This window comes from Salvia hispanica, chromosome 6 (assembly GCF_029641045.1).
Source record: "Salvia hispanica isolate PSC_SH4W2 chromosome 6, Shi_PSC_v1, whole genome shotgun sequence".
Lineage (NCBI taxonomy): Eukaryota > Viridiplantae > Streptophyta > Magnoliopsida > Lamiales > Lamiaceae > Salvia > Salvia hispanica.
In genome coordinates, this window is record NC_142697.1 from 12,322,876 (window position 1) to 12,339,165 (window position 16,290).

Consider the following 16,290-nt stretch of genomic DNA (forward strand, 5'->3'; position numbering starts at 1 on the left):
TAGGAGATAAAATCTTTTTATCATATTTACTTTTTCTTTATAAAAATACATTTTCCAGTGAGAATTGCATTTTGAAGATGTATATTATATCTTATCCAAAAAAAAAAGTAAATATGATAATTATTTTTGTATACATTTTTCAATTTATCTAATTATCTTATTTCCATAGAATTCACTATTTTTAAAAGAAATATTTACATTTTAAAATAGATAAATGAGAAATATGTATATTTTTAATTTACCTCTTTCTCTTGGAAGTATTACTAGGAGCACGAAAGATTTGTTTGAAAAATGAGGTAAACAAATTAGTACTCCCTCCGCCTGCCATTAATTGACTCAATTTACTAGTCATTTTTTTTATCATGTCAATAATTGTCATTTTCTTTTTTACTTTAGGAAAAGTGATATTTCTATTTTAGAAAAAGTGATGTTGCTATTTTAAAAAATGTGTCATTTAAAGTGACATATCTCAAAAGGAAAAAGTGTCATTTAGAATGTGACAGAGGGAGTATATTAGGACCTTACTTCCACTAACCTTTTTCATCCACTTTGAATAACATACCTTGAAGCCGAGCCATATCAACTAATTCTATTATCTGCAGTTGGATGAATTATCAATTTACATATAAATATTTTAAAAATAATAATTTGATCAAATTAAATTCATAGAATAGTTCAAAATAATTCAACCATATTCACAAAATAAATTTAGTTTTTGGGCGAGAAAGTAGAAATATATTTTTATACTTCGTCTATTTGCCCTTAAATTTCTCATAATATTTTTGACCTCATTAAATATCACATCTCTTTTTCACTACTTTTGATAAGTGGAATTTGCAATCCACTAATTAATTTCGGTCATATTTTATCACATAACTAAAATATAAGAATATGACTCATATTCTCCTCACATTTTCCATTTATTTTATAAAATTAAACAAATTTTTAAATCCACCATTTCCTAAGCTACCAATAATAATAACCGCTTCTTCCAAAATTAAAACCTCCTTTACAACTCAAGATTAAATCCACCACTTTAAAGTTAACAGCAAACAAATTATATAATAGTGTAATATATAATGCCTCCTTTAATTAGGAAGGAAAGTAATCTATACATTAGACGTACATACTGACCAACAAATTTAAAATAATATGAATACTAGTCCATAACATATATAGAGTAGTTCTCCTCTAAATAAAGCAAACTAGTCTGGAAGAAGATGGCACAAAAAGGTGGCCATTTACTCAAAACCAAAAGGTATGATTGAATTCCCCCACTTTCCTAAACAATATTCCTATATTATTAATCACACATTAATACTAGTAGACAACAAGAGCAGCTATTAGCAATCCTCCAATATTTATATAGGTTTGTGTTATATACCAAACTAGTTTAATCTTGGAAACCGATCTGTTTCCATATGGCATCCCTTACCTTGCTCAAATCCCTACCCTTGAGAGTCCGCCCCTTCCCTTCTTGCACCGAAGGCGACGCCACCCTCGTCCTCGCCAAATACTCGTGGGGGGGCATTTGTTCATTTCCGTCCTCGTAATAGTCCCCGCCACGTGCCCTACTCGATAAACCAGGAATGATCAACGGCTGAGTTTTCGCCTTGATCGGGGGCCTCTCCCCGGTTTTCCAAAGAGCTTTTTGGGAGTCGGAAGTGGATTTCTTGGACTCCGTTTGGTCGGCGGTGGTGTTCCAGACATCAGCTTCGTTGAATTCGAATTGATCCATCGCACTTGAGAAATGAGATGTTTCTTTTTATTGGGTTGAAGGACTTTGGTTGTAATGCCTTAGAGTATTTAGAATGGTTGATTTTGATAAACTCTCCAATAATTCTTCCTTTTTTTCTCAATATTTCTGCTTTTACTCAACAATAACAGGAGTTACGATAAAATATTTTTAGAACGTGGACTTAAATTATATTGCGTATGAGAAAAATTACTGTATTTAGACTGGATTTTGTACTTAATTTGGTTGATTAAATCTTGTATTCAATACTAAATCTATGTTCACGGAATACTTATTTTATTTTGTTATTACTACATTTTATTTAAAGAAACAAATGTCCATATTAATGCTGATGTTAGTGTGTGTAAAGCACAGAATCACAAATTATTAAGATTAATATGGCCTTTTTATGCGATCCTCAACTGTGGTGTGGGAACTAGAAACTCAATTAAGTTGAATAGTTGATGCTAAATTTTGAAAAATATATAATTATTATTTCGTATATTTTATATTTCCTAGTTCTTCCACAAATTTATAAAATAATAAAGACATAAATACATAATGAATTCCAAAAAAATATTGGTATGGTTTTATATGAAATAATAATAATTTCAATTTATGACTTTTAATCAAATTCTAGTTGGTCAGTAATGTTTGAAATCAGAATATTATATTATGATTTTTTTTTCGCAATTATCTCAATTGTATACAAGATAATGTAAGCTGATTTCAAATCTTACGAAATTAAACATAAATTGATTAAACATTACGATTTAAATAACTATTAACAATTTTTATAATTACTAAATATATAGGGAAGTAATCAATTGCTAACTAATTAGCCATCCCAAACTAAGACTAAATCTTAACCATTATATTAAAAGATCTAATAATGAAAATAATGCCACATGGATTAAATTTTTAATTAAAAAAATTAATAAATAAAATTAGAGGATATTAATGTCAATTTCCTCTAATTAAAATCATCTTAAAACTTTAAATTTACGTAACTCTCTCGATTTAAATTATTTTTTTGCAAAAAATATATCAAATTAAAGATAATTTTATAAGGATTCAAACGAGATTTCAATTGCATATGTTCCGACAACGTTCGGATGATGAAATTTAATATTTTTTATTTTAGATTTCGTAAATGTTGATAACCAGATTTTTATCAACAAATACATCAAAAAATCTCAATAAAACCATGTAAAAATCTCAATAAATATGTGTTGATATTTTCTTGTACAAGTATTGATATTCTTATATCATATTGTTGATATTTGTAATACACTATGTTGATATAAAAAAACATTCACGAAAAGTATCATATGATAACATAATGACGATATTACCCTTTTGTTGATATTTTGTCTACTATTTACTGTTTCGTAAGATTTTATCTCATCCACTCATTTTAAAATCTAAAGGTGAAGATTTGATCTTGATTTTAGATTAGGGTGCTATAAGCATTAGAATATGACCCCTAAATATATTCATATACATATTTGATATTCTCGAGATACAAAATAAGTTGTTGAAATACAATTCACATATATACTTATTATTCAACCATAAATACTAGAAATTATTACACAATATTATTCCTCAAATATAAAAACACAAATTCATATATTATTCCTCAAATAAAAAAACAAAAATTCAAATAATAAATATATAAAGCATTCACAAAATATCATATACTACTCCCACCGTCAATGAAAAATAGTCCAATTTCTAAAAGTGGATAATAACTCAACGGAGAGAGTAATAAAAATTGGCATGTTAAAAAGTGTAATATGAGATTTATAAAATTAAAATTAAATATAAATATATTTCGATAAATTTTTTATCTATGTTTTTTTACAATTTCAGCATATTTTGTAGACTTCAAATTCTGATATATTTATTATTATATTATGTCAATAAAAACTAATGAATAGTTTTATTTTATCTTAATCTTTTTGTAGTTATTTATTTTTATTAAAATGTTGAGTCAATTGTCAAGTGAAATAGAATAATAAGTACTTCCTCCGTACTATGTTAATTGCATCATTTTTCTATTTTAAAAAATTCTAACACAACTGAGTCATTTTCATTTTTTACTTTATTCTCTGTTCTTTTGCCCTTTTTTTCTTTAATTATTATTCACTTAACAAGCTATTTTTAATTTTTATGTAAAACAAAAATGCTTCAATTATCAAGAACAATTAACAAGAAACATACTGAGTAATAGTAATATATTGGGTTAGTAGGATCAACCCTATTTGAATTGATGACTTAATTAGATAGAGATTTTGGTATGTTAGTAAATTACACTGATGTGACATCCTTAGACCCTAGTTACAGCTGTACAAACCAATTTACAAGCTTCATTAATTAGTTTGGGCTATTGTTTCATAGAAGTATTATGTTGGGCTTTAAGTTGAGGACACATCCCAAAGAAATATATTCTCTTCGCCTCTAAAAAATAATTTTTTATATAAATTTTGATAAAAATTAAGTAAAATAAAATAAAGGAGAGAAATAGTAGATAAAGTAAGAACGAGAAAGAGAAAAAATAAGAAAGAAAGACAAAGTATGGATAAACTATAAGAAAAAGTTTTAATTTTTAAAATGAAATTATTTTTCGTGTACATCCTAAAATGACAAAATGAAACTAATTTTCATAAAACAAGCGGGTAATTCATCACTTTAAGAAGACTATATAAAAGGCCGCACTCATGTGACAAAAACTTGATTTTCTTAATCAACTATGAAAAACTGAATTAATAAATTCTAATTAAAATTATAATTTACTTTCAACTAACTTTTTAATTATTACATAATTATCCATTACTTTGAGGAAATTATATAAAAGAATGTAATTAGTGGCAGACCCACGTTGGGGCATGGGGGTCCCTTGGAACCCCCACCCATTTTCGATATTACTATATATATAGTATTCATATATCAATTGCAAAATAACTTTGTCGCGCAATTGGTCGGTACTTGCATTATTAATCAGGGCGTCCCAAGTTCGAAGTTGTTGTTGCCGATTTTGTTGTTACTTTTTGAATTTTCTCAACTATTCACTTAGCTAGACAACTAAATAAATTTAGTTGTCCCGTACCTAATCCATTTGTCCGATTCTCATAGCTATATTATTTGCTACTGTAATATTTAATTCATTAATATTTTTTTCATACTAATAATTTTATGTAATTTCTATTTATTTTCTTGTTTATGTAAATATGAGTATTATTGTAGGACAAAATAGTAAAGTAGTACTATATCATATAATGTTAATAAATTTAATTGTAAAGGTATAGTTTTATTTAAAAAAATCTATATTCTTCAATTATTTCACCGTTGATACTGTCATCATATTTACTATAATTTATATTGCTCATTTTCAATTATTTAATCTTTTAACTCCGTACTGTTCATGTCGCGACTGTTTTTGGCGTCATTGATACTAAATATATGCAACAATTGTTAATATTAATTTGAACCCTCAGTATTAAAATCCTGCGTCAGCCACTGGCTGCAATCCTAATTATCACATAATTATCCATCGCTTTAAAGAGATTATATAAAAGGCTTCACTCATATGATGAAAAGTTTGATTTTCTTAATCAACTATGAAAACTTGTTTTCAATTAATAGTAATTTTAATAAAAACTATAATATACTTCCGATCGACCTCCTAGTCACATAATTATCCATTCAAAACCTCCTTATTATTTAATAGTTACTACCTCCGTCCTACAATAAGTGTCATATTTTGCCATTTTGATCCGTTCCACAATAAGAGTCACGTTTCACTTTTGTCATAAATGGTAAGTAGACCCCACATTCCACCAACCTATTCTACTCACATTACATTATAAAACTAGTATATATAAGTGGGATCCATAATCGCCTTACTTATTCAAGCCACTTTTCTTTACATTTCTTAAAATCTGTGCCCACACTAAATATGACGCTTATTATGGGATGGAGGTAGTATAATTCATTTTAAATAATTTAGAATTGCGGATATCCACAAGTTTGTATATGGAGTATTATGTTAATTAGGAATGATAGGGTTGGTAGACTGAGAAAAAGTGAGACAAATTAGTTGAAATAATGTAGTGGATGATGAGACCCATAAATGAAAAAGTACTCCCTTCGTCCCATAATAGATGACATAATTTGGTAATAACACGGAATTTTAGGAGATTTAGTTTTGTGTGTTAAGTGGATAGAGAAAATATTATATTTATATTATGTGAGAGAGAACTTTATCCGGAAAAGAAAAATGTGACATCTTTTATAGGACAAACTAAAAATAAAAGTGTGACATCTATTATGAGACAGATAGAGTAAAAGAGAAGGAGAAAAAGTTTCCGTAAATGTTAATGGACTATTTCTATATGACAAAAGAATAAGAATAGACTATTTCTATAGGACGAAGGAAGTATATTTGTTTTATAATAAAATATAAGTCAATTTAGTGTGTTAACAGAATTTAAGACATATTTACCATTTATAGTAAAAATAAACTCTTAATAGAAAACAGATAAAAATGACAGTATAAGATTCTTAATAGAGCGGAGGAAATATTAAATAATGTAGAAATACCACAAAATAAAAATAGTCACTATGAGATCACAGTACAGAAAGTGAGTTACCTGTTACTCCCTCCGTCCGCCACTAGGAGTTCCATTTATGGACGACAAGGGTTTTAAGAAATGTTAAGAAAAGTGGATGGAAAAAAAGTTAATGGAATAGTGGTCTCACTTGTATATATTAGTTTTAAATAAAATGTGAGTGGAATATGTAAGTGGAAGGTGAGACCCTATTATCATTTATGATAAAAGTGAACCGGGACTCTCATTCGCGGATAGTCTGAGCATACTATTATTTTCATTTTGGTTATTTTCATTTTGGTTACATATATACTCTAACTCTTTCCATCCATAATTATGAACCCAGTTTTATTTTACTTAATAAATAGAGAAAAAATTAAGTTGAGTGGTATTCTTTCTTTGGATGTCCCAACTAAATTGAGTTATTTCCATTTTTGACTAAAAACAAAACATCCAATCGCTCTTATTTTATTCTATTACCTACTTTACTTTCTCTTTATCTTTGATAATACTTTATACATCTCTTATTGAGTACTTTTTTACATAAATTCTAAATCTCCGTGCCCAAAAGTTATGTTTCAACTTAGTTGAGACGAAAGGAGTACTCTTCAGGTCCCATAAAGTATATAATTTTGATTGGGCACAAGTTTTAAGCATAATGGGTAAAGTAAGACTGATGTAAAATGAAAAATTAATTAAAGTACAGTTAGTAACGAATGAACCCCACCTCATTAGGAAGAAAATTTTCCAAAATTAGATTGTGTACAATCTTGTGGGACGGACTAAAAAAGAAATAGTGCATACTCTTATGGGACGAGAGAATATTAAAGTAAAGTTAGTGTTTTTAATTTTAATACTTCCTCCGTCACCTAAAAATAGGAACTTTTGAAATGACACGACTCTTAATACTCCCTCCGTTCCATGTTAATGGAGTCATTTTTCTACTTTGGGAAGTTCCAAGTTAATTGAGTCATTTCTATTTTTGGCAAAAAGTAATTTTTCTTTTTCCTCTATCCTCTCTTCATCTCTCATACTTTACTCTCTCTTACCTTTTTCACCATCCATTTAACACACTATTTTTAAACTCTGTGTCGAAAAGAAATGTCTCTATTAACAAGGAACGAGGAGAGTATAAAATTAGTAAAGTAAGATAGTGATAGAAGGAAAAGTGTATCAGTGTTTCACTCATTAGAGAGAAATATATTTCTTAAAATAAAACAATTGTAGTTTTAGAGAACGGATAGATGTAGTAATAACTTATTCTGGATGGAATAAATTAAAATCCAAAATACTCCCTGCTTCCCACAAAGTTTGTCACAGTGACCCAACACGAGTTTTAAGAAATTATTTTTCTTTATACTCCGTCCGTCCCACGTTATTTGAGGCGTTTCTTTTCGGTACAACATTTAAGGAAGTTGTGTTTAGTGAGTTAAATAAAATAGAAGAAAGAATAAAATAAGAGAGAGTAGAGAGGGTAAAGTAAAAGAAAGAATAAAGTAAGTGTGATTAGATATTTTGTTTTTAGCCAAAAAGATAAATGACTCAGGTAACTTGGGACAACCCAAAATGGAATACGACTCGAGTAACTTGGGACGGAGGAAGTATTAAATATAGGTGTGTAGTGGAATAAAAGTCACATAGAGGATATTGATGAGTGTATTTAATACTCCATTCGTCCCAAGATAAGCGAGTCATATTCCTTTTTGGGATGTCCCACTATGAGTATGTCATTTTCCTTTTTTAGCAAAAAATCATCTATATTACTCCCTCCGTCCCATAATATAAATATACTATTTTATCTCTCCACTGAACACACAAAACAACATCACCTAAAATCCCGTGTCAATCTCCAAGTGTGCCATCTATTATGGGACGGAGGGAGTACTTTATTCTCCATCTACTTTATTCTCTTTTACTTCTCTATTTTTCTTTCTCTCCACATTAACTATTTAAATATCAATTTCTTAAATCTCGTGTTCAAAAGAAGTGCTTCGCTAATCTTGAGACAGAGAGAGTATCTATTTTTGAAAAGATTATAAGTGAGACAAACTTGTGGGATGAATGAAAACACTCCCACTCTAATAGGGACGTGATATTCTATTTAATTCCGGAAGGGAACTGATATTCTCTCCGTATATTTATTTAATTTATCCATGTTTTACTATTATTTATTTGTTATAAATTTATTTACTTTTCATAGTGGTTAGGATTTGATTTGCTTTTGATTTACTTTCTTAGTTTATAGGAGATATTTTTGTACCACACATATTATAAATATGTGTGGACTCTTTTATTATTATCAAGCAGAATGAATTAAATTACTCTCTCCGTCCCCCATAATTCGTCACCATTTGACCCGGCACGGGTTTTAAGAAATGTAATAGAAAGTGGGTTGAAAAAGTTAGTGGCATGCGAGTCCTACTTTTATACTAGTGAAAAGTCAATTTTTGCACGCGCGTCGTTTGCACGTGTCCCTTCCTATTCAACAATATTTATAAGTTCCCACTTTCCAAAATACTATTAATTAGCATATGGTAAGTTAGGGTATCGAACCCACGAGGAACAGTAGCATCTCTTATGTATTTCCACACTTAGAAAGGTTTTGTGGATGCCGCCGCGCTCTAAAATTGGGGATGAGAACTGAACTACGAAATATAACTAACACTTAAACTAATATGGGAACTAAACATGCAAATAAAATACAATAAGATGAAAGCATATAGACCAGAAAGCAGACTGAGCAATCTGATAAACTGGCCAACTTGGTAGAGAATTTTGCACTTAGCGAAAATAAGAACAATTCAGAAATGTATATAGATCAGCAACTTGCACGAGTTTTACTCAGTTCAGAAAGCAAAAGGAACTAAGTTGAAAGAGTAAGGAAAATAAACTAAGTGTTAGCTACTAAGGAAATCTAGAAACTAGGATTGTGACCTTTAAAAGTGGCTAAACTAATTAACTCCTAAAAGCTAATCTAAATCACTTGTAAATAAAGGTTGAGTGAGAGAAAAGACTACATGGCTGTCACACAACTAACCAAGCAAGAGAAATACCAAAATCAACACTTAAACTACCTAAACATGCATTGAAAACACCAAATTAAAAGCTGAAACTTAAGGACTCATTGAAGAAGATAAAGAAAGCTTAAGAACACTTAAACATGGTGCAAGAACACTCAAGAACCGAGCTCATCAACTAATGCAAAATTATACGAAAATAACACCCGACGAGGCACCGAAAACACACAACACCATGGCTGATTTTTTCGAAACTTCTCCAACTCTTTCTCCACGTTTTGAACTATAGACTAACTAAGAAAATACTTGAGAAATTGATTTAAAAAGCTTGGAAATAAATTTTAACTAAACAAGAACATAACCAACACTAGAACTAAACGACAAGCTAAAACCGGAAATCAAACAAGAACTAAACTTGAAAACATATTAAATACACAAACACTTAGAGCAATTACCACTTGAAATAAGCTTTTAAAACAAGTCCAGCAATAACAACTAAGAGTAGGAAAGGTGCAAAAGAACTACAAAGTTAAGAACAAGCAACTAGAGAAAATAAACACTACTACTAAATTACTACTACTTCAACCCATGATGAACAAAAGATCTTGAAAGCCTTGAAGTTGAAATCTCTCTTCTTAAGGAAGATAGAAAAGTTTCCTAGAGAGAGAATAAACTAAAACTAAACTAAAAGTGATTAAGTGACTAAGTTGGTGGAAAGTTAAGGTTTTTTAATACATATATTCAATAAAAGATATTTCCCTTCTTTTTTACTCTCCAATGGCTGAAATCGACGTGTGTAGCATGTGAGCTTCGTCCTTGATAAGTATGTGGAAGTGGCTTTAGTCATTTTCCAGTCGGGTTCAAACTGGCCAGTCCAACAGCTTGGGCAGTTTGCATTCTTACGATTTTTTCTTCCAATTCTTGCACATTTTGCCTCCTTTTTGCATCACTCAACACAAATGCACTTCACTTTCTTCTTTTGCCTCTTTTTCATCTTTTTTTTTCTTTTTCTTCTTCTTTTCTTTTTTCTTCTTCAATCTACAACCACCTTCCCATACTTTCCTTGCCATTTTCTCTTTGTTTTGCTTCTTTCTTTTTTTCCTTCTTTTTCCGTTTTTTCTCTTCCTCTGTTTTCTTCTTCTTCTTCTTCTTCTTTTTTTTTTTTTTTTTTTTCTCTTCTCTTCAAGGCAGCCACTGTTTTCTTCTTTTTTGGGTGGGGGCGGCAGATTTTTTTGATGTTCACAACTACTATTTCTTTCCCAAAAGGTGGTGATCATGTAGGAGCAACTAAGCACATTTATTTTGCACAAGAGGGAAATCATTTTCTAACTTGGAAAAAATGTAGGCTCAAGGTTTCAAAGTGGCAACTAGTAGGGATGTCAATCGGGCCAGCCCAGCGGGTTTCGGGCCAGCCCTATTCGGGTTATGGGTTTATCGGATACGAGCTTATCGGACTGAGATTTTATCGGGCTCTAAATTTTCAACCCTAACCCTAAACCTTCGGATTTTGGGCTAGCCCAACGGGCTAATCAAATATAAAGCAAATAATTAACTGTGACACTAATTTAAAATTTAAGAATACTATATCTATATTTTATAATAAATTATTATAGTATATATATATATATATGTATAGGTTCATGATCAATTGAGATTTTTTAGGCTAATTGAGAAATGAGATGCAATATCAGCCACTCATTTTTATAAATGAGTGGTCCAGATTTTGCCACATGAAAAATACTTTAGAGTAATTAATTATGAAATGGCAGAATGGTAATTTAAGTTAAAAAAAAATGAAACACGGGCGGTTTCCAGCACTCCAATTCCATTCCCAATTTTCCTCCAATTCCATTCCCAATTTTCCTCCATTAAAGCAACTTCACCAAATCTTCGACCAATTAGCTAATGGAAGGCGTTTCGCCACCGTCTACCGAGGAATCAGAGGCTACTGGCGCCGCAAGGGCAGAAGATTCGAGTTGTCTAGCTAGGCGATTCCGGCGGGGCGACGCGGCGGAGGTCGTGGCGCATCAAGTGACGTTGCGGCTGAAGCTTGCCGTGAATCTCCTTCGCTTTCTCTTTCGCCAGATCGATCACGCCGCAGGCGATGTCTCTGTCACTATCGGAATCGAAGCGGCGCACCTCCGATCTGAGGATGTTCGAGCACATGTCCGATCTATCGGTTTCGGAGCAGAGATCTCTCATGTATTTTTCAGTGTTGTCACCGGAATCGGAGCCGTGTGATTTTCTCGATCTTTTCCGGTTGTCTCATCGCCTCCGGTGATCTTTGAGATCTCTTCTCAAAGATTTTGACTATTTCTACTTCTCCTAGGTCGGTTGCTTCGTTCCTCTCTCGCTCTGATACACTGTTTTTTTTTTGTTGAATTTCAGATGATAATATCATTAGAAGAGCTAATTAAGTTGCTTCGTCTAATTTTATGTTTTCGTTAGCTAATTTGACTAGAAGCGTGAATTAGGATTTTTTAATTTGAAATTTCAACTGTTTGATTTGCTTTACTGAATTTTGGAAAAACAGAAACTAGTCATTTGGTTATACTAATTCACAATTCAAAACTAATTTGATTAGAATAGCAAATTAAGTATGCTGCTTCATCTAATTTTGTGTTTTCGCATAGCGTTGGGAGATTGAAATGCTAATTTGATTAGAAGCGCGAATTGTGATTTTTTCAATTTTTTCAATATGTGAATTATAAGTGTTATTTTTTAGTTGTTGACATTTTAATACGAGTTGTTGACATTCGATATTCTCGGTATTGATATGTGAATTATAAGTGTTATTTGTTAGTTGTTGACATTTTAATACGAGTTGTTGACATTCGATATTCTCGATATTGATATGTGAATTGTAAGTGTTATTTGTTAGTTGTTGACATTTTAATACGAGTTGTTGACATTCGATATTCTCGGTATTGATATGTGAATTCTAAGTGTTATTTTTTAGTTGTTGACATATGCAAAGAGAATCTACTTTTGTGGTATATGATTGTTGATGATGCAAAGAGATAATAAGTGATTGTTGTGTTCATATGTTGAGCAATAAATGAAGTGTTTGTTTACTGTAAAAATTGAATAGAAATAGTGTGATTGGTGGTGGAGAAAGATGTGGAGAGTCATGTTGTGGAAGGTGTGGGAGTTGTGGATGAGATGGAGCTGTGGGTGATGGTGAGAAGGGTTGAGTTTAGGTTGTATTTTATGAAAAATGTTGTTGACATAAATTATATGTAAAACATTGTTGTTGACATGAATTATAAGTAAAACATTGTTGTTGACATAAATAATATACGTCGTTGACATGAAAATATTTGTTTTTGACATAATAGTTGACATAAATAAAGTTGTTGTTGACATCGTAGTTGACATAAATAATGTTTGTTGTTGACATTGTAGTTGACATAAATAATGTTTGTTGTTGACATTCGATATTCTCGCTATTGATATGTGAATTATAAGTGTTATTTGTTAGTTGTTGACATTTTAATACGAGTTGTTGACATTCGATATTCTTGCTATTGATATGTGAATTATAAGTGTTATTTGTTAGTTGTTGACATTTTAATACGAGTTGTTGACATTCGATATTCTCGATATTGACATGTGAATAGTAAGTTATTTGTTAGTTGTTGACATTTTAATACGAGTGTTGACATTTGATATTCTCGGTATTGATATGTGAATTGTAAGTGTTATTTTTTAGTTTTTGACATTTTAATACGTGTTGTTGACATTCGATATTCTTGGTATTGATATGTGAATTATAAGTGTTATTTTATTGAATGTTGAAGATTTGAAGATTTGAAGATTTGAATGTTGAAGATTTGAAGATTTGAATGTTGAAGATTTGAAGATTTGAAGATTTGAATGTTGAAGAGATTTGAAGATTTGAACATTTGAATGTTGAAGATTTGAAGATATGAATGTTGAAGATTTGAAGATTTGAAGATTTGAATGTTGAAGATTTGAAGATATGAATGTTGAAGATTTGAAGATTTGCAGATTTGAAGATTGAAGATCGAAGATTTGAATATTTGAAGACTTTGAAGCTAGAGTTTTAGAGAGGATTTTAGAAAATGATTTCAAACACAATTTAATGAAAAGACAATTATACCCCCTTGTTGACATAATGTGGTATTTGTTGACATTTTGTTAATCTTGTGGATTAGTGGCCCATATTGCATCTCATTTCTCAATTTAGCTAAATAATCTCAATCTAACAAGACCCTATATATATATATATATATATATATATATATAGGTTTGTGTTAAAATGACAACCCCTCTTAAAATGACAACGTGACAACGCTTATACAACAATATTATAAACGTTACACAGCAATATCCAACACGTTAGACAGCAATTTATAGATTGCTGTCTAACGTGTTGGATATTGCTGTTCAAGAAAAATTGCTGTTTAAAGGCCAGCATATTGCTGCCCGTCTTTTTTGGGGGGGTTTTTTTTTTTTTGCCACGTGTCAGCTTATTATTCGTCCACGTGTACAAATGATTGGCTACAAATGGTGGTATGGTGTTATTTTAAGGGGTGGTGGCACCCTAACATTATATATAGAAATAAGATACATGTCAGTTTATATGAAAAAAGTAACATTTAAAATCCAAAATATTTATGACACAACTCTAAGATTGCATAATATAAAATTAAAGATAAAATTTTCAACTACAAACTCTTAAGAGTCCATGTTTCACAATTAAGTCTAAAACTTAAGTATCTGAATGGCATTCTTCTAAGTCGATAGTTTCTGACGCTTTGCCTTGATCATGTGCTTCCTCCTCCTCATCTTCGAAATCTTCATCTTCTATTAAAAGAATTACAATATTAAAATAAAATATAGTTTGATTTTTTAAAATTTTATAAAAAAAGTAAAATCTTACCATTAGAATATCCATGCAACCAATTATGCGTGCAAATAAGAGCTTGGACTTTTTCAGAAAGAAGTCTATTTCTATATTTGTTTAGGATATGTGCTCCAACGCTAAAGGAAGATTCAGATGCTACCGTTGTTATAGGAATACTAAGTACATCACACGCCATCCTAGCAAGTTCTTCACAATGGGATGAATGATCTTTCCAATACTTAAGCAGATCAAGTTTAGCATTTTCATCCATCGTCATGTCTTCCAAATATATCCAATGGTGACTTTGCTTCCGAAGTTGCACCTCTGTAACTCTTATATGCCTATACAATATTATAAAAATGTAAGTAAAATGATACTAAATGAAATTAATATAAATTAAACAAATATTTATATAAAATAAAATACTTACAACAAACACATTAGGATTCATTTTTAATTTCCCCACTTCTTGTCTTCTTACTCCTTCCATGAATTTAGATTCTCCAACTTCAGAATTACGACTTCCACTAGGTTGAGAAAGTTTAGACAAAGATGCATCACCACCTTTTTTCTTGTACTCATCGTATAGAGCATACAATTTCGTCTTCAACCTATTGACTTTGTCCTCACTTGAAAGAGGATCAAGTGTTGAGTAACAATACTCCACAAGTTTCAGCTTCATCCTTGGATCAAACACGACCCCCATGGAAAGAATGTCGCTATAATCTTCCCAATATTTCTCAAACTTTGATTGCATCTTAAGAGACATAGACTTTACCACTTCATCATGACTTCTAGAATTCTTCTCCAACAAACGTCCAATATTCCACACTTCCATAAAATACAAGTTGGAAGTAGGATAGGATGAACCAGAAATTAAAGTAGTAATGTCATAAAATGGCTCCAAGAATTCACACATTACTTTTCCTCTTCCCCACTCATCTTCTGTCGGACAATGCTTATAAGCTAAATCATCACATTCAAGCATAGAGAAAGCTCGTTGATATTTAATTCCACTGGCAAGCATCAAATATGTGGAATTCCAACGTGTAGGCACATCCAAGCACAATGAAGTAGTAAATTCAATATCAACTTTTCTTGCACATTCCTTAAACTTGATCATTCTAGCTTCTGATGCTTTAACATATTTGATACTCGCTCTAATTTTATTTAAAGCATCACTAGCTACTTTCAACCCTTCTTGTACAATAAGATTCAAAATATGTGCACAACATCTCACATGAAAATATTCCCCATTGCACAATAATGAGTTTTGCAACTGAAGTCGTGTTTTCAATAATTTCACCATGACATTATTAGCTGAAGCATTATCCAAAGTCAAAGAAAAGATTTTCCTATCTATCTTCCAATCCAACAAGATATCATAAATTTTTTGAGCTATTTCAGGTGCAGAATGTGGAGGAGGCATGGAACAAAATGGAAGGATTTTGCTATTTAGTATACATTGTTCATCCACAAAACGTGCAGTCAAACAAATGTATCCTGAATTAGTACAAGCAGTTCAAAGATCACTAGTCAAGCACAACATTCCAGGAACACTATTCAGTCTTATCTTTAATTTTTCCTTTTCAAATTCATAAAATTTCATCACATCCGAGGCATGAGTATTTCTAGAGATAAATCTTATGTTCGGGTTCAAATACTTCAAAAAACCTCTCATTGCGCTATATTCAACCCACCTCAAGGGAAGATTATGTGTAACTGATATCTTAATCATCCAATCCCGGCATATTTTTGGATCTATTACATTATCCTTAACCCTTAACTTCCCATCATGATTCAGAAACATAGTACTCAAATCACCAAAATTCGGTTTCTTCTTACAAACCAACATATGACGACTAAAAGTGGATGTTCCATTTTTCGTACCTTCATATTTCCATCTTTGAAGACAGTGATTGCACTTGACGTTTTTCCCATCTTTGTCAGGTTCTTAAACCGTAAAGTTATTCCAAACTTCAGAAGTTTTTTGTCTCTTCTTAGACTTGAAACTATTTGGAGTCTCCGTATTAATTGTTGGAGAAGAATCTTCCA

At 30.9% G+C, this 16,290-nt stretch overlaps 1 protein-coding gene and 1 pseudogene across 1 annotated transcript; both read right to left on the reverse strand.

Annotated features, from left to right (window-relative positions):
- Positions 1–1,393: 1,393 nt before the first annotated feature.
- Positions 1,394–1,738, reverse strand: LOC125206216 (uncharacterized). Its single transcript, XM_048105501.1, has one exon. The coding sequence runs from the start codon at positions 1,736–1,738 to the stop codon at positions 1,394–1,396; it is 345 nt and encodes a 114-aa protein (XP_047961458.1).
- Positions 1,739–14,092: 12,354 nt separating this feature from the next.
- LOC148923237 (zinc finger BED domain-containing protein RICESLEEPER 2-like) lies at positions 14,093–16,290 on the reverse strand (annotated as a pseudogene).

Bases quoted from the DNA above. Each gene is read 5' to 3' on its own strand.
- LOC125206216 (XM_048105501.1), bottom strand. From the start codon at position 1,738: ATGGATCAATTCGAATTCAACGAAGCTGATGTCTGGAACACCACCGCC.